This window comes from Clinocottus analis, unplaced genomic scaffold (genome assembly GCF_023055335.1).
Source record: "Clinocottus analis isolate CAN_PGR_092001 unplaced genomic scaffold, fCliAna1.0.p SCAF_12, whole genome shotgun sequence".
Taxonomy (NCBI): domain Eukaryota; kingdom Metazoa; phylum Chordata; class Actinopteri; order Perciformes; family Cottidae; genus Clinocottus; species Clinocottus analis.
The window spans coordinates 2908122-2932853 of record NW_027175843.1 but is presented as its reverse complement, the minus strand read 5'-3'; the positions used below and the strand labels follow the sequence as shown (position 1 = coordinate 2932853).

Genomic DNA, 24732 nt, shown 5'->3' with positions numbered 1-24732 from the left:
AACCATTGTGCATTGAGAGATAGCCAGACGGACAAAAGAATCAGTGGAAAGTATGAGAACTTGTGAACATGGGTGTAGTTCTCTCACAGCCACAAAAGCCTGCGAGAGGATGGTTATGGGAGAGGGCTGACAAAAGGGGGAGGAAAATTAGGCTGGCCAGCATTCTTCTCATTTAAAGCTGTAACTACACAAAAAAAAAAAGCACTCACGCAGTCTGGGCTGGGTCTGCTTGCTGCTTACAAGGAGAGGCACTCTTGTACTCATGGTGGTGCAGTGATAACCTGAGTGATTTAAATTTTCTTCTTTTCATCCTTTTTCCCCCTTGCACAAGGAAGGCTCATGTCTTTTTTCTAGACATGATGGGCTCTGTGCATATAAGGACTTTCCTTTTTCTGGTAGTCTCCGTGGCTCAAGTTTTGATTGTTACAAGTCAAGATGTGAACAGTGGTAAGTGAACCCCTCTGCTGTCTATTTGAACAGAATTGGCTGATGGTTTCCCTTTGAATGGACTGAATATTTTAGCTTTGCGAAGAAGTGACATTCTTCAATTCCCTTTTTTGAGCAGTGGTTTAACAAAAGATCCTGGTTTATTAACAATAGACAGTGGTTTAACAACATTAACACTCCTTCTAGTGTGCTTTTTATTAAGGGACAAAGCATTTTTGCTCACTTGATGTTCATTTCCTGGATTTTTTTTCAAAACTGTGAATCCTCCTGGCACATTTGTTCTACTGAAAATGACTGCATGGAACATGTATGTTGGATCCCTCGTGGGGATGATTGAGACAAACATTGTGTGTCCATTGAAGATCATAGCTTAGAGAAGATATGAAAGCAGCTCCAAAATGTGGATAATCTGCAATTGCCAAGCAAGCCCTGAATGTCAGCAAACAGTTCTCTGGACATCTGTCAGTGATTGCAAATGATGTCACCCTGAGGCACTGAAAATGTGCAAAGAGGGGTGGGGGGTAATGAGCACCTTTTTTTTTTGTTGCGGTTTTGCACCACCCTTGCACTACCCCGCCGCTTTGGAACATTCATAAAGTGTTTCCGCGACTATCTTCTTCCCCTCGAGACTGCGTTTTGCACATGTGCAAAAAGCATTTCAGCATTTCAGAGCCTGCAGCGTCTCGGAGGAAAGACTCGCGTGTTAATTCAGGCCAGATGTGAGGAGACGCGAGAAGAGGGGAGATGCTGTCGGGTTTTTCTCTGAGTCACTCGGTGTTCTGCGGGACCGCCGGTGTCGTCCAACAGCTGGAACACCTGAGTGTTCTTGTTTGACTTGAACTCCCCCCCCCCCCTTTCTCTTTTCAGCCGCGAGTGTTTGATCTCTTGTGTCGTCACGGGGGCCGTGATGTCACGGGGGGCCACAGTGAGCACTGGAAAGTTCATTTAAATGGGCTCCTGATGGAGTGTGGATATGCAGTGCAGCACAGAAAGTGCTGTTTATTTCATTTTTTTTTAAAGCTGTCGTAATTGAAGTTTTCCTTGAAATGAGTTTAGTCTTTAAGGTCAGTTTCACATGAAGCAGAGACTGTCGGGTGATAGCGTGGCACCAGGTAGAGCGCCACCCTGTGGTGGATGCAACATAAGGCCTCATGCTGTTTGAGAACACTTCAATTGTTCTGAAAAAAGTATTAAAGAAAAGACATTTGACGACATTGAAGTGAAAGTCTGTACTGTGGAGACTACACAAGAAGAAGAATCAACTGCACCAAGCCGTTTTCAAGCTGTTTTTAAGTGGTTGCATGTTTGTGTTAAGTATGTCAAAGCCTCTAAGAAGCCTGTCTTTGTTCACGCGGAACAGCACAGTGATCGTGCAGCCTCCTTTTCCATGGAATAGTGGTGGGTTTGACCAAATAAAAACAGTGGAAAGTTCATGGTTTTTGTAGACTGAGGGAAAATGTGGTTCAGCAGACAATGCACATGTGTGAAGGGTTGGAGGGGAGGGGGGGGGGGGTAAGGCTCGTTCCACACAATGACCAGTTGGTATTGTATGGACTGGTTTTTAATGCCCAGGTTTTTTGTGTGTGTGTGTGTTTTTTTTTACACATTTCACTCTGTGACTCGGCTGAATCGCGAATCCGCTCACCCTGCGGCGCGTGAGATTCTCCACCTCAAAAACAAATAGCATGTTAAACCATAGCAGCACTGGGATATGGCATACACCCATGGTTACAATTACCAGTGTTACGCCATTTAATTGGGACTTTTTTATTTGAAAAATAAAACTTCAAATTGAATGTGGTTGGACGTTGATGAAACTACTTCATTGCACGCAGTCTCTTTCTCTCTGTGAACTATCAACATCCATTTTGATTTTCTGAAAAATAAGTCAGCGAGTCTACGTCGAGGCCATGACGGTTATTGGAAAGATCTGAAGGACTTTGTTGGAATATGAAACATCCAATATGGTGCTTTGAAGACTGAAAACATGTTTAAAGCAAATGTTGATGTTCTTTTTTGTTTAATACATCCATACAGCTCAAAATTGAAGTCACATGGCTGGCTGCACATGTGCGGAAAGTTTGCGAAAAAGAACAGAAGTTGGCAAACGAGATCAAGGAGCAGACGCTCAGCTCACCATTGGAAACGGTGACGCCAGTTTGGATTACCAGAGCGAACGTATCGTACAAAAACCTGCAGCCAGTTCTGGAAGAGCCACAAGTGTTCAAATGGTAGTTAGGGAGAGGTTTAAGGGATGTGAACATGGAACAGGGGCGAGAAACAGCAATAGATCACTCACTCCTTTTCCAAAGAAATCACAGCCTGTGCCCACAGTTTGAATCATGCCTCTGCATGTGTGTGTGTGTGTGTGTGTTTAATGTGTGTGTTTGTGAACACTACTCCTCCCAGACGCTGACATAGCTGTAAAACATCTTCAAAGATGCCACTTAGCGCCTTACATCAAAGAGTATATACACTCAGTCTTTGTGAAACTGGTGGATTTCTCCAGTTCTGGAGCAGAGTTGATTTGTCTCATCATAACCAGGTTTTTGATACCCATCACAGCCAGAAAAAAAAAAATGCAAATCAAGACATTTTTCCTCCATCTCTGAGAGAAAAGCACGAGCAGAAAAGTCAAAATCCGGTTCTCCAAATCCACAAATCCAACGTGAGGTCACTCGGCCTTCCCAATTGTTTCCAGTTGTTGTTGCCACATCACTGACAACGCAACAAAATGGGGCTGTTTTCTACCAAAGCTGAATGGTCCAAACATGTGAACTCAACCAGCTTTCACAGACGGACTTGATTGGAAACACATGCTGCATTTTTGAGCAATGACTTGATTACACGCCTCTTTTCTCCCAGAGCTAAGGGGGCCGAGCCTCACCGGATTGTACATTGTCTCGAGTTACACGTTTCGAGGAAGACGACGTCTTCAACACTCGTAACAGAAATGTGGCATCTGGTGGTGAACCTGAAATGACTTTTGGTGGCACAGACGATGGAGCTCAGAGAGTTTTTCAATCCCGATGGTGCCATGTGAGGAGCCATGGGAACTACTGAGGGACCAAATAATTTCAGTCAGCAAAATGGAGGCTTGAGTGGGGGAGGGGAGGGGGGATCACTTCCAGATGTTAAAATAGTCTCTTTGGCAGTATTTAGAAGAAATAAAAAAAATAAAAGCCTTGTGCCTTGAGTTAGTCGGGGAGGATGGCAACTGGCTGATGTAAGACATAAGGTGTCAATATTGCTCAAGGGGGACTTGAGTGTGGATGCATGTGGTACTTACTGAGGTGACATTTTAACTGAACACCTCGGCAGGTTCAAGTTAAAGTGACGATTTGTTCAAAAGCTATGCAATTACAGCTCCCGCTGACGGGCTTCCTGGCTCTTGATTGGCACGTAGTCAGCAAACTGCCCTGTCATCCTGTCAGCCGGCCCCTCTGGGAGGATGACAGGACCGAGTCTAAACACCAGAGTGCAACAATTGTCTCATTTTTAAATTCTAATTATGAATGTGCCAGACCTGTAAATGTGATGTATTGGTGATCTTCATGCTGTTTACAGTGAACTCCATCAATGTAAGGGACAAAAAAAGTTCAAAATGAAAGGAAAGCACTTCACGGATTCAACACGTACTGTTTGCTTTTTTTTCTGTCAAAAAAAAAGTTCCTCCGCCTGTGAAAACACGGTGAATTTTTCCAAAGTTTGAGAAAGATGATGTCATCAAGGACCTCGGGCTACAGACTTCTACTCTATGTATTTTGGACAGAAACGTTTTTAAAACACTCAGGATGTGTGAGGATTGACATTGAAGTGGACATATGTGAGGCAAGAAGGGTCTGAAGGAAGATTATATCCTGTTGCATCATGGGACATGTTTGTGCCCAGCTTGGCCCACGTTAAAGACAAAAAAAGATACACTGCTTCAATTTTGACCATTCATGTCTCTCCTGCTGGTTTCCCCAGTTTATTGAAGTGCAGTACTGAATTGTTTCATTTAATTGAATAGTTCATAAAAGTAGTGTGGATGTTACGGTGATTTCTTTTGTAATTTAGTTAAACATTAGCTCTCTTAACATTTAAAAAGTAAGATTGGCCGTTGCCCAAAATGCCAGAAAAGCAAACACGGCCTTTGAGAAAGCCTGCCGCTGTACAGTGAGTGTTGATACAGCTGCTTGTAGTTTTTCCAGGGGATCAGGGGGACGTTTGCCCTTTGGAGCTCATCCTCTGTGTGTTGGCAGGTCTTACTGTAACACAGCACTCCCTCTGAACATGTTTTCTGTCTCTGCACCGGTAACTATTTCAAAGGCTGCTGTAAGTGCTTTCAATCTTCCAATTTCACTAGATGGTATACGTCCCATCTGAGATCCTCTCTCTCTCTCTCTCTCTCTCTCTCTCTCTCTCTCTCTCTCTCTCTCTCTCTCTCTCTCTCTCTTTCTCTCTCGCTCTCTCTCTCTGTGGTCAAGCGCTGCATGGATCGGGTAATGACTCGGCCAAATCTGATTGAGGTTACTGTTGAGTGAATTTATTTTGGTGTCATTGTCAGTATAGCGCTGTCATAATAACTAGCTTGAGTCATCTTTTGTTGTTTCCACATCTTTTCAAAGAACAATAGACTCTTACGCTCACATTGGTATTGGAATGGGAAACAAACCTAAAAAATATCCTAAACAAATGAAACGTAAATGACATAAAACCACACAAACTTAGCCATGAAGAGACTCTTGGACTCTGTTAATGTAAATGCACAAAGTCTCACAATGGTAATAATAATAAAGTGTTAGTGACAAAGCAGATGTCGAGGTCAGCAAAAATGACATGTCCAAATAGACAGATACCAATTGCATAATTTGCTTTAAATCTGATGCCAATCAAACGAGTTACACAACATTTTTTTGCTCCATGTCATCTTGCCCTTGTAGATCTTAAAACATGTGACATATTGTCTTTCCGCTTCTAAAGCACTACTTGTTTAAATGCCACAACACGGTGACTGTCGGCCATAATTGCAGGTTTTGGTCAGACCGAAATTCTAAGTTGTAGCTCGGTTTTGTATATTACAGCTGCAGCGGGTGAACGAGTGGAGATGCGCGGCTGACGAGCGTTAACAATGTGGCCGAAGTCACGTCCGGGCTCCTAACACCTTGATTGATCAACTCAACTGTAAAAAAAGCCTCTTTTTTTTGTCATTTTTCTATCCATGTGGTCTTCTTGTAGTGGAGCTGAAGCGGTGTGTGTGTGTGTTAAAAATAAAGACATTACACTTCTAGTTAAACCGCGGATTTACTTTACTTCCTGGTTATTGTGTATGATGGATGCCCTGACTGGATTGGACTTCATAATTTAAGACTCCCCTGTTTACTGTCACTACTTTGCCTTCTGTCCTCCACATGATCAATGGGAGGGAAAAAAGTCTTGGAACAGAGAGGATCCCTGGCAGAAATCATAATTATAACGAATGTTCAACGGCCCCTTTTAGTTTAGTACACGTAGCTTCTCTCCAAGGGTCTCATGTTCAGAAGGAAGACATATTAGGTTTAGTAGTAGTTCCAACTAACACTGCCAGAACTCAGCAGAGGAGATGATGTTTCTTGAAATGTCCTCTACTGTTAAACTCTTTATTTGTAAAGCAGATGCATGAACAGCTTCAGTTCTGTGAAGCACAGAGCAAATCAGAAGTGCTAAAAAGGAGATTCTCGGTACTTATAAACCGTTTTTTCATTGGTTCATGGTCCAAAATGAGCATGGCCTCTTCAGTCCTCCATATGACAAACGAAAAAGATGTCCGGCAGGAGAAGTAAGTCCCACAGTAAAGAGAAGGGATGCATTCTTTTCACACAATGTGAGTCTGTGCTGTCCCTTTGCCCGGCGGCCGCGATGTCCAGTCAGGGTTTTTTCCCGAACAGAGTCTGTCTCACACCGAGCCAGACCAATGAGATATGTGGAAATGTCTGCTGGTAGCCGCCGGTGACTCATGGCTATGCCGCTTAACCCGGGGGGGGGGGGGGGGGGGACCTGCTGCAGAGAAGTGATGGGCTTTGGAGAGTTATTTGAAAAGCCTACTTGTATGAATGAAATCCTGTAAATATACTATAATTAAAGCAAAGCCACAGCAGAGTTTTCCTACAAAAAGAGCATCCTGCAGAACAGCCTTGTCATTGCTGTGGGTCATGCCAGTCTTTATTTACCTGCGCTGAATCAGAGTGGTTAATTATAGTCTTCTGGTCTTGATTTCTATGTAATCTCATGCCCCCTCTTGTTTCTCAGCCATTTACTGATGTGGCCTGGTATTCAGTGGGTTGAGCTTTAAACATAGGATAAGACCGGAAAGGAGGGGACTTCATTTCATCAGAACTTCATATCTATTATAAGAGGAGGGAGGGAGTTACAGGGGAAGAAAAGCACAGCCCTCAGAGAGGAGGAAGGAGGGGTTGAAAGAGAAAGGAGGAGGAAGATGAGGACAGAGGAAGAGCATTAGAGCTGGAATCTATAACGGAGGAGAAAAGGGAGGGAGAGAGAGAAAAAAACAAAAACAAGAGCAAGAATGTGAAAGGGTGTGGAAGACGCTGCAATGGGGGGAAGCCCAGAGGATTGTTTTGGTCTTCAGTCTCATTCTCGAGCTCATCGCAATACCCTCAAACTGCAGCACAGGAAGTCATGCCAAACTGGAATGTCCTCTGGAAAAACATGTGGCTTTTTTTGTTGTTGTTGTCGTTAATGACCATCGGGATTCATGGTCAAGAAAAAAAAGATAAGACACACTTGAGAATACAACTTTTTAGGTGTTTTTTTTAAAGATGAAAGTTGAAATCTTTGAGTGTCCATTTCCTTGTTCCCATAAGCAAGTACAACAAATGACAGTTCCCTAAAGACATGTGACGAGCACAGGCAAAGGAAATGTGTACTGCTCAAAACGTGTTGCTCTTCTAAGGCTCACCCAGCTGTTGATGACACGTTGAATAAAGTTGCAGAGAGAGAGAGAGAGAGAGAGCGAGAGAGAGAGAGAGAGAGAGAGAGAGAGAGAGAGAGAGAGAGAGAGCATCACATACGCTGACCATCCAGCTGCTGGTGCAATTTGTTATCAGTGACAGCACAGTTCCACTGTTATTGCATGCAAAGACGGCCCAAATAAAAGTCTTTTTTCAAGTACTAAAGTGTGCTTGTTTTACAAAGTGGGACGTGTTGCAGTCGCAGTATAAACTTGAAGGGATTCACGGACCCGTCGGTCAGTATTCACCCGTCTGTCTATCGGCAACAAAAAGCCATCAATCGCCTGGTGGCCGTCGGTTCGATGGCCGTCGGTTCGATGTTCGAGTGAGTTTTTCAAACCTTTTCAAAAGCGATCCGTGTGGCCGCTGCTTTGCTTGTTGCTTGACCTCGGCGACCTCCTGAGTGCTATACACTGCATGGTATCAGTGCCCTTCTGACCTCATTCCTGCCTCCAGCATTTACAAAAAAAGATTGCAGGCTGCTTCAAACTTCAAGGGCTCCGTTCAGCAATAAAGAGAAAGTTATAAATTCTGTGCGTGTCCCTTCTGGGGCTTTGGGCTCGACGTGATGTCCCACACAGCGAGGGAGGTGTGGACCTCCTCTTGAGCTCTTTTCTGTGCTCGGTTATTTTGCCAGTGTTAACCACGGCTATCTCTCGCTACTGCAGCCACAGTTCAGTTTCTCTTTAACCTTTTGCAAACTGTGTGAAAATCCTCCCGCTCCCATTTTAAGTCCCAGCATGCCCCATTCAGACAATCTTTTGGCATACAATACGTAATTTCTCCCATTTTTGGACCGAACAAATTAGTTTTTTGACTAAAACTCTTTCCTAACATGCCGATACTTTTGTTTTTTTGTGATTTTTGTTGCAGATTCCATTTTTTTTGGTCTTAATCTTTCCAAAAAGGTGTCTTATTGACCGCTCCAGGAGGCCTTTTTGGAAAATCTGGCTCATATCATGCTGGATGTTCATAGTTATGATCAAAATATCTTTTAAGAGTGATTTTTTTTTTTCAGATATCCATTTTTTTTCCCAAGACTTTGCTGAACAAATGCATACAATAACACACAAGTATTATAATTCACTTGGAGTTCTTACAACGACTCAAACACAGGGAAAAAGAGGTCTGGAGACAAAAATGGTTCCACAGTTTTTAACGGGTTAAATAAGGATGAGTCATTTCCCAATCAGGGGAAAATGTTGAAGTCACGATCAGCAGACTTTAGCCAACGTGTTGGCTTTAGCAGACGTCCGTGTGGAGTTTCTAAAACGAACAGTTGATGCAGTTCACCTGGATTTGAGTCAGGGTTTTCCATTCCTGAGACGATACCGGGGCCAACGCTCAGGGTCGAACACGTCTCAGAGTGTTTGGAGGAATCTTTGGCCTCGACATCTGCTCGCCCACTGTTCGCTTTACACATTCGGTCTGTGCTCCGTAACATTGGCTTTGTGCGTTTGGCTTTCAGGGACTGGATTCCGTTTGTGAGATTGCATATCTGTAAATACAATCAACTCACAGGACTGTCAAACAAAACGTCTCCCAGCAGTGTTAAAAACTAAGAAAAAGGAAGAAAATTCTCATTATATTGTTCTTTTTCATGCTAAAACGTAAGGGACATCACATTTCGTTGACCATGGGTTTAATAAGGCCTTTTATGTATTTAATAAGGCAATTTTAAAGGACTTGATCCCATTGTTGTACCGGTTGCTCAATGTGGAACTTTTTCTGTTGTTGCAGAGATTATGGGACATCCAGGCTAAGAACTCCAACTGAAATCTTAAACATAAATAATGTCAAGCTTTTTTCACTTCACTCTTCGCAGTCTAGTTGAAAGTGTAAATATTTATGGGGGAAAACATCCTTTGCCCGAGGGGCTGCACGTACATGCTGCGGCGCACGCCGGTGTCGTGGCCTCGCGGTTACATCATTTCTCCGAGCTTTCAGAAAAACAAAATGGAAAAAGGAGAAAAAGAACAGAGCACCAACGAGGAAAGAAAAAAAACAACCAGAGGAGCGTGGAGGAAAAGTCCAAAAAGAGGGCTAGTGTGCTTTGATAGGGATAAGAAGGAAGGGAGGGAGATTGGAGAGCTTGACGGGGGATATGAGAAAAAGCAGGCTAATGCGAGAGGAAAAGGGGGATTTAAAAACCGGAGCCCTGCGGCTGCCGTTCGGGTCTGAGGAGTGGATGCGGCGTCCTCAAACCGCTGTAGCGCTGAGGTCAGACAAAATGTGCAGGCAATAAATGTCTGTTGCCTTTGGGGGTTGCTCCTCACCACTGATTCAGGACGCCTCATAAAACAACTCAAAGTCCTTTACCGAGCTCGGAGAACGGTTGCACGTGTGTTCCATCAGCGTTGTACCATCGTTAGAAATGTTTCTGAGTCATTTATTCAGGCCTCTGTCCGACTTTAAGTCAGACGGCGATGTCGCCGATGGTCGATTTAGGGCCAAATGCCACAAATCTGCAACGGTGAGCAAGACATTGTGTTCACGCCATCGCCGCCGCTCGTTCCTCTGCTCATATATTCAATGTGAAGAACGGGAGAGAACAGCAAGACGTCTTTTTTTTTTTCTTCGTGCCAGCACGTTCGGCCTGCGCTTGAAAAAAAGGCAAACACACGAGACGTGATGGGAGTTGCAGACGGAGCGGCTCGCAGCGCCGAGCGGTCGTTTTTAGTGATTTAAACTGTCGGTCGGCGCAGATGTTTTCTGATTCAGCCCGTGTTTCACCACGCACGTCATTTTAAAAAAAAAATTCATGCCGAGGTTATGAGACGTGAATCTCTGAGGTTTCTGCCACCGCCGTCAAAAGATGACATTTGAAGGAAACAGAAGAAAAACTGTAATGTGTTTCCAAAAACAGTAGTGTATCCATTTCTCTGGTTAATCTACAAATCTCGGCGTCAGCAGTTTTTTTATGTGGGTCTGCGTCTTTATTGGAAAGTGTAGCTCAAATGGAAACTGTTGACAGTGAGGTCTGTGGATTATCAACAGTAACTTGGACACGGTGGCTTCGGTCTAAAGTCTTTTTTTTTTTAGGATTTCAGCTGCATTTTAATTGGGGTTGCGGCAGATTTTTAAAAACGGAAGCCCTTAAAATCAGTGAATTAAAAAGAGTGTGAGCTTTTTACCGTTAGCATCTCGTAGCATCTCGTAGCATCGCATAGCAGCGCGTAGCAGCTTGTAGCAGCGCCTAGCATCTCGTAGCATCTCGTAGCAGCGCGTAGCCAGCTGGAGGCAGATGTCAGCCTGCGGGGGAGTAAAGCAAAAAGAAAAAAATACAATTACAGATGTTAAAAAAAAACAAAAAACCTCTTTATGTCGTCATGTATAAACGACTTAAAATGAACACACTAAGCGGACTACTTGATTATTATAAGCAAAATATTTAAACAGCATTTATATTGGAACGGCTCAGTCCCGGCCGTTCACAGTGTATGTTTTCTGACAGTTTTGATAATCGGACCATTTTTATTTTTATTTAAAGCTGTAATAGTTGTTCTGAACTCTCAATGGAACAAAGATAAGAATGCCGATGACGTGTTGAGATGGAACGTACAGTCCTGATAATGCCTGCGCCATTTCACTCTCCATACATCTAAAATGTGTTGCCGTATTGTCATCTTCACACATGGCATATTCCATACAAAGGCCAGACATCCGATTCTTCCCTGTGTTTCTCTGTGTTTCAGTCACGCTGCGAGAGCATATTGTGCTGAAAACTGCTTTCCCCTAAGATCCTCTGCGTACAGAATGCAGCGTTTATTCCTTCACATCTGGCTTTGTGCTCAGTTGATGTAAAACAGTGGGGCGCTGCGACCCCGTGTATATATTAACGCTCTGCTCTGATAAACTGGAATGTTTGACGTCACCCATTTTCCTTTTGCTGCATACCTGCTTTGACTTGTACAAATGTAAAAATATAAACTGATATTTAGAATTATTGGAACCTGACGATAATTCAGTGGAGATTCGGTGATGATTGTGTGTTTTTCTGCTTTTGCAGTGAACTGAATGTCTCACCAGTACACCAGCAAGCACAGGAAGTGTCGCTGTGTTTTATGTTTGCATATATGTCCAAGCCCTGACTCAGCTGTTGAATGTGTCCTATTATAGCAAATTTTGTTTGTTTTTGTCCATGAAGTGGTCCTCATAAAGGGTAAGTTGAAGGAATGTGCAGCACATTGTTTACATTTAGAGTCAGTGGGTGTTATTTAGCTTGATTAATGCGTGCTGGATCCAGTTGAGAGGATATGAAAACCAAATGTTTGACAGTTTATCAGAACTTAGCTGGTGCCGGTGAAAATCAGAGCATTGATATAGTAGTTTATGGAAAGAAAAAGATGAGAAATGTCTTCCTGAGCAGAGGAGGAAGTCCCTCTCTCTCTCTTGGGTGTGTTGTAACTCAGGCTTCATCCGGCCCTGCGGCCATTTTAGTGCTTCAGAGCTGATTTGCACTGTTAGCACCGTTAGCTGCTAGCCGCCTGCTCGGGCGTCTCCATGTTGAGCGCCTCAAAGTATATGCTTCACTGTAGATGTTTGAGAACTAGAACATAAGGGAACAATCTGTTGGTGGTTTAAACACACACGTGTTTACGTTCCACGCGTGTCATAATGAAGTACGGCAAAGTATATGCTATTCATTAAACAACCACCGTACGCGCCATGTGTCTGCAACATGTGATGCAGAAAGCAAACATAAAGAGTGGATGTGGTCACAGAGCAGAACCTTCACGTTGTAAAACTTAAAGGACACACAAAGAGAGACCAGAGGAATAATCCACAGGAATTTGATACATTACCTACAGATTAGGTACAGATTTTTCATATAAAGTGTAATCTAACTACATGTCATGACCTGAAAAGATTGTCCCGGTGTTGAACTTTGACCCTGACCTTAGCAATTCACTGTTTAGTCGCTTGCGTTTGAATTTTTTTTAACAGATTTTCTTCTCTAACGTTCTCCAATTACAGCAAACTACTCATTTTAGAGCGCGTCATGAGTCGCACGGCACACTATATCATGAGAACACGCACAGGCTTTAAAAGCTATTTTCCATATGGCATCTAGAGCCGTTTGATTGGTACAATCTGTACAAATCTCTCTTAACGTTCCAATAGATCCTGACAATGGCAGTTGAAGTTGCCTGAGAACAAGTGGCCACATGCATAATCCATCCGTTAGCTAATTTGATTGAACTCAGAAAAGGTTATTTTGTAGATTTATAGTGTGTCGGTGACTCTGAGAGGCAGATTTAGACTAAAAGCACCAGTTCTGCTCCAATACATCCAGCCGTAAGAACGAGCTGACTCCAACTGCAACTCCAAGGCAGCAGAAAGCAGTGAGTCAGCCAGCCAGAGAGATAAAGAGGCGAGGAGAAGGGGATGAGTAATTTAGCAGGACCACAGTCCTCCCAGCCATGGGATGGGGAAAAGCGCGTCGTAGCTGTGGTCTCCTTTTAAAAAAAGGAAGGCCCACTGGAGACGGGGGACGGAGGGTGGGGTGGGAGGGGGTTGATGGAAAAGCCGAGACATGTAATCAGCGAGCTACTTATTCATTTCAACTTTTCCTGGCCCGAGCTTCTTACCGCCTCCCTCTCCCCTCGAGATACAGAGCTTTTTGTTTGTGGAAGCCGAGGTGCAGGGAGAGCGTGTTCAAACCAGAGCGGCCATATTAAAACATGCGCGGGGGGGATGCGGGATACCGGGGTTGATTCGCTTCAATCGCAAACCACCGCGTTGACGTGATCTCGACCCAAACATCCACGGATGTTTGTGGAATTAGGACAGCTTGTATCAGCGGGCCAATCAGAGGGTGGAGCTAAAGGTCACTTTGCAGAGGGAAGATTTATGTTAGCAGGAAAGAGCAGCTGCGGCAGAGCCACCCCTCAGCAGCTGTAACTCATTTGCATCTGGAGTAGGAATCAGGCCGCACTCCTCACGGTATTAACCACTCAGCCGCTCGCACCGCAGCGAAGAACCGGTTCAGACCGGGACTGGAAAGTAACGTCAGGAGCGGGATATGCTTTCCGTGAGCTGACCATGCGGCGGGCGCTATCTCTCTGAATATCAGAAGTGGGAGTGTGGCCATAAGTTCGGGACTTGGACCCGATCATCTTTTCTTTTTTTTTTCAAAAAGGAAATGAGAGTTGCAGCTTTATGTGACTCATTGTTTCCACAAGGTCATTTTCTCACCCCTCTCCACTTGTGGCTGCCATTGATTCTCCCCAAACACTGCATGTTATGAGTGTTTCCATATTAGCCAAGGAAACTCCATAAATTATCTATTTTTTTGGGAGTCGGGGGGAGGTTTGTCTCCTCACATTTACCAGCTACAAGACATCTTCTTCTTCTTCTTCTTCTTCTTCTTCTTCTTCTTCTTCTTCTTCTTCTTCACGTGTACTCCTGGTGGATTCTTTCTTATCTGTCTGGTGATGTCCACAGGGTCACACACATGAGTCATGTCGAAGAGCTTCAGACTCCCATGTTTCAAACCAGAAAGAGGAAGCTGTCCGCCGCCGCTTCTGGCTGACTTGTGGAAAATCAAGTAGTCACCGTCGGAAAAAAGGGAGCATGCCTTTTCACCGTTGTCACAGTTTAAACTGTGTTTTTACGGCGTCTGTGGAAAAGTGTGGAACCTGCGATGAATTAACTGAGGAGGAGGAAAAAGTGAATGTCTCGCCTCCTTCTTCTGTTCTCGAGGCTCGTGGTGTTTTCTTTGTGTGTGTTTTTAAGACCGCTCTAAAGACCCCGCTTCTCTTCCAGTAAATTTCAAACTGCTCCGACACGCAGCGTTTAAAATACAGGAAAAATCTCCTCCCTGGTGGCGTGATGCTTTTACGTCTCAGCCGTGAAAGGCCCTAAAGTTACGCACAGCTTAACTGCTGTATTCACCTGAATGAGATCACGACAGATAATGTTTGATGCTGCGGGAGCAAGACAAAGACATGTTCACAAGATCTCAAGTCCAGTCTTAAGTACTAAAGCAGAAGAGAACAGCCACGCTTGTTCTTGTGAAACAAAAAAAAAAAGAAGGGAAAAAAGGAAACCAGATCATTGCAGTAAAAAAAAAAAAAAAAAAAAAAAGTTTTCCTCTCAGAAATCAAGGTTTATGGTTAAAACGATTCCAAGCGAATGGAGAGCGATGCACTCCGTGTTCCAGGACGTGTACTGTTTTTCATTTGGAAAGACCACAACTGAGACAGTGAGATGTTTCTGGCTGTTTAATCACAGGAAATTTCAACGCTGGACTTTTTTAAACGTCGTCAAATACGGAACAAAGATGGCGTGTTGATCGTCAATGTAAAATATGAACAGACGAAAAGCTGCAGTCTTCAGCCAACACAGCTTGTTGGGTGACTGTGGGTCAAGAGGTCATGATAGTGGTTTGTTTCTGCGTGAGTTCATATGTGTGTGTATCAGAGTTATAACTGACCTGGAATCAGACACCAGACTGCTACAAAATGAAATATAGAGTTACCCAACAATGTGTGAACAGTCTTTCTGAAGTTTAAAAACAGACATTCTGTGGGTAATCGTCATCATTAGGAGTATATTTAAAGCGTTTCATGAGTATTTTTTAGTTAATTACACTACTATTAACCTTGGACTATCCTTCAATTCTAAGAACAAGAACAAACTGGAGAGTTTCACATGAAAGTTCTCTTCTTCTGGCCATTTTGAGAGTTTAATGAACCCACAAATGTGATGCTCCAGATCCTCAACCAGCTCAAAGGAAGAACAGTTTTATAGCTTCTCTCACCAGCAGGACTGTTTTCAGCTGTGTGACATCACTGCACAAGGGTTTTCAACGGGTTTCTACTCATCCATTAGTCTTCTAAGGCGATGATCAAACACAATGTACCATCAGAACACTGATAGCTGCTGGAAATGGGCCTCTATACACTATGTAGATATTTCATTAAGAACCAGACGTTTCCACCTAGAATAGTCTTTTACCACATTAACAATGTATAGAGTGTATTTCTGATTCATTTAATGTTATCTTCATTGAAAATCAGTGCTCTTTGAAAAATAAGGACATTTCTAAGTGACCCCAATCTTTTGATGAACGGTAATATATATATATATATATATATATATATATATATATATATATATATATATATATATATATATATATATATATAGTCTTATTGCAAGATTGCATTGCGTATATTTAAGCTTGATTTTCATGATCCTGGCATTCAGTAAGTGTTTATTTCATCATGAAAGAGAAAAATGGAAAAGAAAGGTCATCGTCTGAGGTTTTACTGAGATCACAGCTGTGCGCCTGCTGCTGTGATTCAATGTGATGACCTAAAGAGTGTCTGATTACATGGTTCAGCCTCAAACCTCGGAGTAATTCTCAGTATTCCAATGATGTCTTTTTACTGCAAGATTAAATGCAATGTAGCATCGCGCCCTCCGTCTATACGTTAGCCTTCTTTGATCTTGTACCAGGAGTCCCTTTGCATCCCGCTGCATCTGTTTCATCACATTCTACAGAGGCGGCGATCGACATCACATCTCTGATTATTACACCTACAAAGAGCAAATATATATATATATATATATATATATATATATATATATATATATATATATATATATATATATATATATATATAAAAATAAGAGCAGATAAATGGCCTAAAATAGGTTTTTGTTAATAATCAATTGCTCAAAAACTGAAATGAAAGCAGCTGCATGGAATTCAGCCATGATTATTATTTTTATATATTAACGCCATATATGCATTTCAGCACCCGTTGTATTAGTATCTTCCTGAACATCTGCTGTGTGTGTATACATTCCCATCTTTCTCTGACACTAATATAAATATGTAAGGGAGACGTGTTACAACATGTTGTCCTTTACGTAAAGCCTCAGGAGGGGCGGCGCTGCACTTTCACCTGATTGTTTCTGCTCTTTGATTGTTTCCTGGAAACTTTTTTTTTTTTCTGGAACCATCCAGCCTTAGCAGTACAGGTAGAATGAGCGCTTCAATCGGGCTCTGTTGGAATGATGCAGAGCGATATGAACACTGCAGTGGTGCTCTGGGCCAACCTGTCGTTACCTGCAGTCTGAGGCTCACAGCTGCCGCCTGCTGTTTGTATCCGGAACAGGTGAAGTCATGCAGACCTGAGGGAGGTGGGCTCCGATTACTGAGTCCTGTCAAACAGGCCTCGTGTTAAAGAAAGGTCACGACGATCGTGTGAGGTATTGATAATCTATGTTGAGGTATTTGTGAAGCGCACATTAGAAATATGAAGTGAACTTTCAGAAGTGGGCAGTGAGACCTCTGGGAGTTGCTTCACAGGTTTTTTCTCTTTTGAACACGAGTGGAGCTGCATCCGGAGGAAATGATGTCATGTCTAGCGGCTGCAAAAGGGCACGTTACCCACAGCTTTGTCTCTATGACGTATTCACAGTGGACGGTGGGAAGCCTTGTTTCACGTCACACCATACCAGTCAATTCATTGGAAAGCATTTGTTCCGTCTCCATAATGACTTTTTTTTTTTTACATTCCTTGTGTTGGATGAATTGTTCCCTGGAGCTACGAGCAGCTGTTGAACAAAACAACCCGAGATCACGGTTTCATTAACTTTTAAAATGTGTCCTGAAGTATCTCAGCTACTGCTTTCCTCTGAGACGGCCGCTACCAGGATGTAGAAATCTATTTCAGGCCTGATAGACATGATGTTTTATGTGCTCAAAAGCCCAAAAATAAAAGGGCCAACGTGGCCTTGTGACCTTAAATGGAGGGATGAATCTAAATGGAAGTTAATTATCTGCTTTCCTGGTTGAATGGGTGAAGAACATGGGAGTTATTCATTGTTATGATCCATCTTCACTCCAAAAGAACATGTTATTTTTCAGTTCGACACACTGTACACAATATAAAAAACATGCTTGTCCTGTCTTTCACCATCATTTGATAAAAATGTGACATAGGTTAAGAAAAACTAAAGTCCACTTGCTTGTAATTTGCCCGACACAAAGTGTATAGCCTAACAGCGTCCGCCGCTTCTGCTGCGTTCCAGGAGATGACGCGAGCTGCACGGCGGACGGCCAGGTGTACACCAACAGGGACATCTGGAAGCCGGAGCCATGCCGGATCTGCGTGTGTGACAACGGTCAGGTCCTCTGCGACGAGATCCAGTGCGACGAGCTGACCAACTGCGAGAAGATGTCCATCCCCGACGGCGAGTGCTGCCCCGTCTGTCAGACGGATGCGGCGACCAGCGGCGGGCAGGACACCTATGGCGGTGAGCTGCTCTCCGGCGTCGTTTGTCTGGTCGAGAAGTGAAGAACACGGCAGTGTGTGGATGTGTTTATTGAAGAGACCTGATTAACTCTTCACATAATTTCTTAAATTCACCTTACATATGTGATACATGCCCATGTGTTACATCTACAATTGCAGAACAATCTCATCTCTCTATATAACGAGGCAACATTGTCATAAGGCAAAAGTGTAAAAAGAAAATATGACTCGAAGGCTGAAAACTGTAATCTCGACTTTTGGAAATTCTTTATATCTCTCGTGAAAACATAACTCAACTGTTTTGGTGATGGAACTTGGTTTACCAAAGGTCTTCGGTTCACAAAAGCAGTAAAAACAGCCTCACATTAAGAATCAATAAAGATTACATCATCACCATGTAATGTTTTTGACAGGTCTCTGTGTTGCCATGTGAAATATTCTATTTATCTGTCAGAAATAATGAAGAAATTACGACCGTGAACGAGCTGCTGCACTAGGAAGAGACAGAATGAGTGACATCAGAGTTAATTGATTCTGCCGGCATGATGATGACACACGAGTCTCTTTAGATTTGCTACATCGCCGACTCAGCATTCTCCTCTCTTGTCCCACATATTCCTTACATTAAGTCCAATTACTGTAAAATGACCAAATAATGTGATATTTCATGTCTTTTCCTCGTTGCAGGTGGAGAGAGGATCTACAAGGTAAGGCCACAGTTTTTGGGGCATGTTGTGTCGTTGCTGCTTCATCATATGGAGCATCCTGGAGTATGAGTGTCCAACGCTGTCCATCTGTTTATTCAGGGTCCGAAGGGAGAACCCGGGGAGGTCCCACTCGTGAGTGTTTGCTAAATATGAACTTGGTAACCAGGATCTGCAGTATTTGTCCCAAAAGGCAGCGTCTGTAATAGCGTATTTGACATCTTCCCCGCAGGTCACTGGCATCAGAGGCCGCCCTGGACCCATGGTGAGCACCTTGGTTGTTTGTTTCCCCCTTGTACCTCTTCTGCAAACTGCATGTGTGTAAACGTTAAACTACCTGAACTGACACTAGATGGCATAAGAGTACAGTAACCTCCTGCATAGCATCACCTCACATGGACTCCTCTGGTCGTCACTGTGAGTCACTGTGACATTTCAAGTGACCCGGTGGAAGGTGTTGTTGTGATGTGAATGCAATGCAATCGCTCCCTGGACTTTGATTGGTTCTCTCTGTTTGTCGCAACAGGGGCCTCCCGGCCATCCAGGAGACAGAGGATCTCGCGGACACAAAGGAAGGCCTGTATGTCACATCTACAAGTCCACACACACAACAACTACAGGGCCCTAGTGGTCTAATCTGTATTAATATGATGCATAAACTTGCTGAACGCTGATTAACACTAATCTTGGATTAAATTAAACCTTGTTGGTGTGACTCAGCCTTAGAGTACAATGTGTTATTACTTATTTTGGGCCTTACGGATAGTTAAAGACTTTGTTCATAACGCTGACATTCAAATTTTAAATAGACATTTTTTTTGCAATTCTGTTCATCGTGTTTAAACCAAGTTTGTCTGCACAGTCGCGGGCACAGATCAAGCGACGCTGTTGTCACTGGTTTTGTACTATTTGTGGCGCCAGATTCCAGCGGCGCCTGCGTAGGATTGTGTGTGACCTGTGCGATTCAAACACAACCTGAGCTTTGTTCAGTCACAAAGTCAAAATAGAATGAAAAACAACAGACGCAACCATTTCAAAAGTCAAAGTTCACAGTATTTTTTTATGTTCTGCTTCAAATCATTTTTTTTTTTTTTTATCGTTTTGCTTCCTAAAAAATATCACTGCTGTCAAAAAAAAAGTTTTCTGCACCCAAAAAAAAGGCTTACATTTCTGTTAACATTGTCTCACAAGATTGGATTAGCCTGCTACATATTTTTATATTGACTGAACTGACGAGTCACTTTGACAGGTGACCTTATTATTCAGACTCATACATTGATATTCGTTTTCACATATTTCTATTTAATGCCTTTGAATACATACATAATCCATTGATCGCTCACTCTGCTCTTTAAAACAGCATTCGCATGACATCTAGACATCTGATTTCAAAATAAAATAAATAATAAACTGGAGTATAGACATTTTTTGGTTCAAGGGCAAGTGACTAACATTCAAAATATAATGTAACATGCCAAGTTGATGTATAATGTGCTTTGCTAGCAGAAATGTAGCCGGTTGATAAATGAATGTGCTTCTCTTGCTGGACTTACAGTACAGTCCAGGACAGGAGGGTGATTTATTAGTACATAGCATATGGTTTTTCTACTGCACTCACTTTATGAACACAAAGTTTAACAACTTTAAGTTCATCAAAATGTAAAGAGATTTGGGCCAAAAGCTCCACTGATCAATTAAATCATTATGCTTTTATGTATTTTATTCTACTTTTATGTCTTTTGTAATAAAAGTTTGATTAAATCCATCTATATTTCAGTGTTTAGACCCCCCCACCCTCCCTCAAAAAAACACAACATCTGAAAACAAAAGTAGACACCATGTGAATCAGCACCCCTCTCTCTTTCTCTCTACTCTCTAGGGACTGCGAGGCCCCGCGGGTTACGATGGAGAGCCTGGTATACCGGGTCAGCCCGGTGAACCCGGACCTCCCGGACCTCCGTCGCACCCAGGAGTGAGTTGTACCCTGAGCGCTCTCACATGACATAGACTCACATAACCTTCAAGCGTGTGCTAGCATGTAACAGTTAAAGCGTACAGGAGACGGCTTACCTCAAAGTATGACCCAATACTACATTTTAACTATGTTTTGAAGTATTAATCCTCACTCGTCCTGACATGAAGTCAATGCCCAGCGTTGTACACCAGCAGAAACTTAGAGCAAAACGTCCGCTGGACCTTTTAGTGTAGATGGAGAGCACATTCCTACACAAGAGGGCTTCATACTTCATGTACTCGAACTTGCACTCACCTCATGTGCTTTACTCTGGTGCAATTTAAATCAACTTAATAATTCTATAATTCTACCTGTCCCTCATGTGTATGTTTGTTGTATCCAGATGTCCTTTTGTTGCCTAAAACTGGAGGTTGTGTGCTTCCCCTGCAGGGCCTGGGATCCCAGATGGCCGGAGTGATGGATGGGAAAATGGGACCTCAAGCCATGCTGACTGGCTCAAGGGTAAGAGGATGTTATCAATATACAGTATGAACTCATCTAATCTGTCATTGTTTGGACCAATAAGCCAAAACGCAGACAGATGCATCAGGTATCTTTCAAAATTAGGTTTGATTCTGGATTGGAAGAAAAACCTTTTCCTGCAGCTTTGGTAGAGAACAGCGGCTAGTTGGCAGTTAAGAGCAGGAACATAGTTATGCATTGTTGCACCGGTTTACCAATACTTATTTGTTCATGAAGAGATATGTTGTACTGATTGTGAAGCACATATTTTTGCGACATAAATAAAGTTGATTTGATTCGTTTTTCAGTTGTTGAAACCTGATATGATGGATTCCCGGCAATGAACCTTCAGTCAGGATAAGTGGGGTCAGGTTCACTGTGTCCATAGAGTCCAGTAGAGCACAGAGCCTGTGCGCTAGAACAAAGGTTATGATATTGTAACCCTAGTTCAATACACAGAGGCGGAGCCCTGAGCCAAGGGGACCATGCCGCTCTCACGCCGCTCACTGATGAGGGTTATTGAACGCTTGACAGGGTTGTGCGCTGCCTTTTATAGCGTGGGTCCAAACATATTTGGGTAGGCAACGCTTGTGCAAATTTTTAGGGGGAAAGAAGGAAAATATCACCCATAGAGTCCAGTAGAGGGCTCTCCCTGTGCTCATATAACTAGGGTTACAATATTGTAACCTCCTTTTTGTTGAATGGAAACAAAATTGATATTTCGTTTGCCGGAAGTATTGGATACATTTCCACTTGGAAGTCAACTTTTTTTGGGTTTAATGCGCCACTGAGCAACTTTCATTGGAATGAATGTGACTCTGCCTCCAATTGTGCATCCTGTTCCTATATTATTGGATTAAGCTGATTTATGTTCATCATTTCATTGTGCATCATGTTTGTTAAAGGGAGAGGCCGGAGCAAGAGGACCTCCTGGGCCAAGTGGGACACCTGTAAGTCCACAACCAGCTTTGACTCCATTTTATGATTTTTTAAAAAAGTTTTGTATTTATAATGTAATTGTTTCATATTTTCCCCTCACTCTCCTAAGGGTCACGCTGGACCCCAAGGACCTCCTGGAGATGTTGGTGATCCAGGACACATGGTATAATATCAATTATCTGTACATAACATCAATTATCTGTCCCTATTTATGCATACGGTCAAATCACCAATACACATTGTGTGATTTCACGTAGGATTTACATGGTGTTGATGTTAATAAACATCAAAACCTTCTGTTCATACACAGCTGCGTTGGCCTGGATACACAATAATTTAGCCCTGATGGGTTGTTCCTGGATGTTAACATCCTGACTGTTGACTTTTTCAGGGTCCAAGTGGGCAAAGGGGACCGGATGGCCCTCCAGGGAAACCAGGTGAAGATGTAAGTTACAAAAATGGGTCACACAGTTAGACAGGTCTGGCTGCATTTATAATAATGTGAAGGTAGTAAACCCACATAAGTTTGAGGAACTGTCAAAGTGTTTTGTTTAATTACACACATTAGGCTACCATCAGTGAGTCGATTTTTTTACAACATGTTTTAAAACCATTTTCTATGTTTTCCTTTTCATGTGTTTGTATAACAAAATGAAAGACCATATCGTCCTGAAGTTGTCTATGTTCTCAAACATCTTGATGAGTAAAAACAACACGATCCAAAAAAACAACCGAAACCAGCTCTGCATCTTAGTACAGTATACTGTCAGATGGTCCTTGTACCTCGTACAACACAACATCGGAGAGAAGAAATGTGATGTGCGATTTGGTGACATTCACTTTCACCGTACCCAAACAAGTTGGAAATGTATTAATGTCATGTTTTCACACAGGGAGAAGCAGGCAAACCAGGAAATAGTGGAGAAACTGGATTCCCTGGATCACAGGTACATGTTCAGTCCTTTATGCCTCCATCACTTAAATGCATGCACTATGTCTTTTCGTTCCAATGACACAGGAAAAGACCCCAACATATGTGCTGTTAGTGCACCTTCAATACATAAATACCAATGCTGTCCTATGTAACACATTTCAGGGAGGGAGAGGATTTCCTGGAACGCCTGGACCTCCTGGACTGAAGGGTAACAGGGTGAGTAACCCACAGTTTACAAATTAAAAGTATTTTGTTTCCAGAATACATTTCAACTCATGTGTTGAGTACTTTTCCTCTGTTTCATTAACAGGGCCATGGAGGAATAATTGGCCAAAAAGGTGAAACTGGAACCGTTGGATCCAAGGTAAGTTTGGATGATTGGTTGAAAAGCTGTTTTCTACTATAGTTGCTAAAGTGAAACCTGTTTGACTCACATACTACATTATTGAACTGCTTTGCTAAATAGCTGTGAAACATCTCGCCATCTGGCGAACATATTTCTAAACAAGTATTTATTGCTGTGGTTTTTGTAGGGTGCTACAGGACCTCCTGGTCCATTGGGAGGACCTGGACCCATGGTAAGTTATAATCTAATGCTTACTTTTTTTAGAGAGGTAGAATTCCTAAGCAGCTCTGACACTTGGGAGTTTTCTGCAGCAGCCCATGCAGATTATACAGTTTATTATGCAAAGTGTACATGGACTGCAGTACACAAACTTCTGCATTTTCTGTCTCCCTGTCTCCCCCTATCTCGAATGTGACGGGGCTATGTACCCAGTGCATTATAAATAACCCTCTGAACTTATTAACTTTAAACTTTTGCATTGAATGGAGGGCAGACGTAATTTATCACCGTCTGTGTTTAACAGGGTCCTGCTGGGATGCCTGGAGAGAGAGGACGCTCTGGACCTGGCGGTATAGCAGTAAGGATAATATTCCTCAGCACCAGAAACATGTGCAACCATAATCATATGTTGTTGTTTCGGTTTCAGATTTTAAAAGCAAGGTGTGGTCTTACCACACTGATATTTATCTATTGTTTCATCAGGAGCAGCTGTCTATAACCAAAGAGAGGGCCTTACATCACTTTATAACTTAGCTTTATGAGTCAAAGTGATACGATTTTTGTCTTTTAGGGTAAACGCGGTATGCCCGGTAACCTCGGAAAGCCTGGTCCAATGGTAAGTCAGCATTCACAGTGTTTTATCATGGTGGATTTACTGTACACCTCAGTGGCTTTCTTACATAGCTTAGCATAAACATGCATGTATTATTTAGGTGGATGAGAGTGGAAAAATCCACTCATCACCCTTTTCAAATATTTCACTCAATGTGTTTGTATATTTTTCGTGAATGAGACTTATGAATGAGACTAATTGCCATTGTTGTTGGGTTAAAGGGTCCATTGGGTCTCAGTGGTCCTACTGGATATCCAGGAACACCAGGAATGAAGGTACCATCAATAAAACACTCTATATGCTTATGCTGAAAGGCGCTTTCATAACTTTCTAATGGAAAGTGAATAATAGGTTTCTTACAAATCAGTTATTCTCCCTAAATTGTCCTATGACCTATGTAACGTATAAGGATGCAGCTGATTGTACATTGTCTTGTGTATCAGTGTCACATTTCCTTCATAATGTAATGGTTTTCAACAGGGACAAGCTGGCCCAACTGGAGTAAGAGGTCCAGAAGGCCCTCAGGGACAGAGAGGAGAGAGCGGCCATCTGGGCCGAGCGGGACCTGTTGGCCTCACGGTTAATTCCTTACTTTACTTACACATCACAGTGTATCACTATATCTAACATGTCAACACACAGCTCAGTGCACCGCTTTGATGATGTCATTGTTTCGTTCAAAGGGACCCATGGGTACGGATGGTGGCCCGGGTAGCAAAGGACCCGTGGTATGTATTGTAAACTGTAAAAATGTCTTTTTAACAATATGTAATAAGAATACACAAAGG

At 42.7% G+C, this 24732-nt stretch overlaps 1 protein-coding gene across 1 annotated transcript in view; it reads left to right on the top strand.

Annotated features, from left to right (window-relative positions):
• Positions 1-260: 260 nt before the first annotated feature.
• Positions 261-24732, top strand: part of col5a2a (collagen, type V, alpha 2a) — a 36271-nt gene continuing 11799 nt past the window's right edge. The window contains exons 1-20 of the mRNA XM_068572396.1: positions 261-447; positions 17490-17714; positions 18401-18420; positions 18520-18552; positions 18650-18682; positions 18944-18997; positions 20297-20389; positions 20822-20893; positions 21799-21843; positions 21942-21995; positions 22224-22277; positions 22726-22779; positions 22929-22982; positions 23077-23130; positions 23300-23344; positions 23636-23689; positions 23903-23947; positions 24166-24219; positions 24425-24523; positions 24628-24672. Coding sequence (XP_068428497.1) covers positions 357-447; positions 17490-17714; positions 18401-18420; positions 18520-18552; positions 18650-18682; positions 18944-18997; positions 20297-20389; positions 20822-20893; positions 21799-21843; positions 21942-21995; positions 22224-22277; positions 22726-22779; positions 22929-22982; positions 23077-23130; positions 23300-23344; positions 23636-23689; positions 23903-23947; positions 24166-24219; positions 24425-24523; positions 24628-24672 — 1278 coding nt within the window. The 5' untranslated portion in view covers positions 261-356. The remainder of the gene's footprint in view (positions 448-17489; positions 17715-18400; positions 18421-18519; positions 18553-18649; positions 18683-18943; positions 18998-20296; positions 20390-20821; positions 20894-21798; positions 21844-21941; positions 21996-22223; positions 22278-22725; positions 22780-22928; positions 22983-23076; positions 23131-23299; positions 23345-23635; positions 23690-23902; positions 23948-24165; positions 24220-24424; positions 24524-24627; positions 24673-24732) is intronic.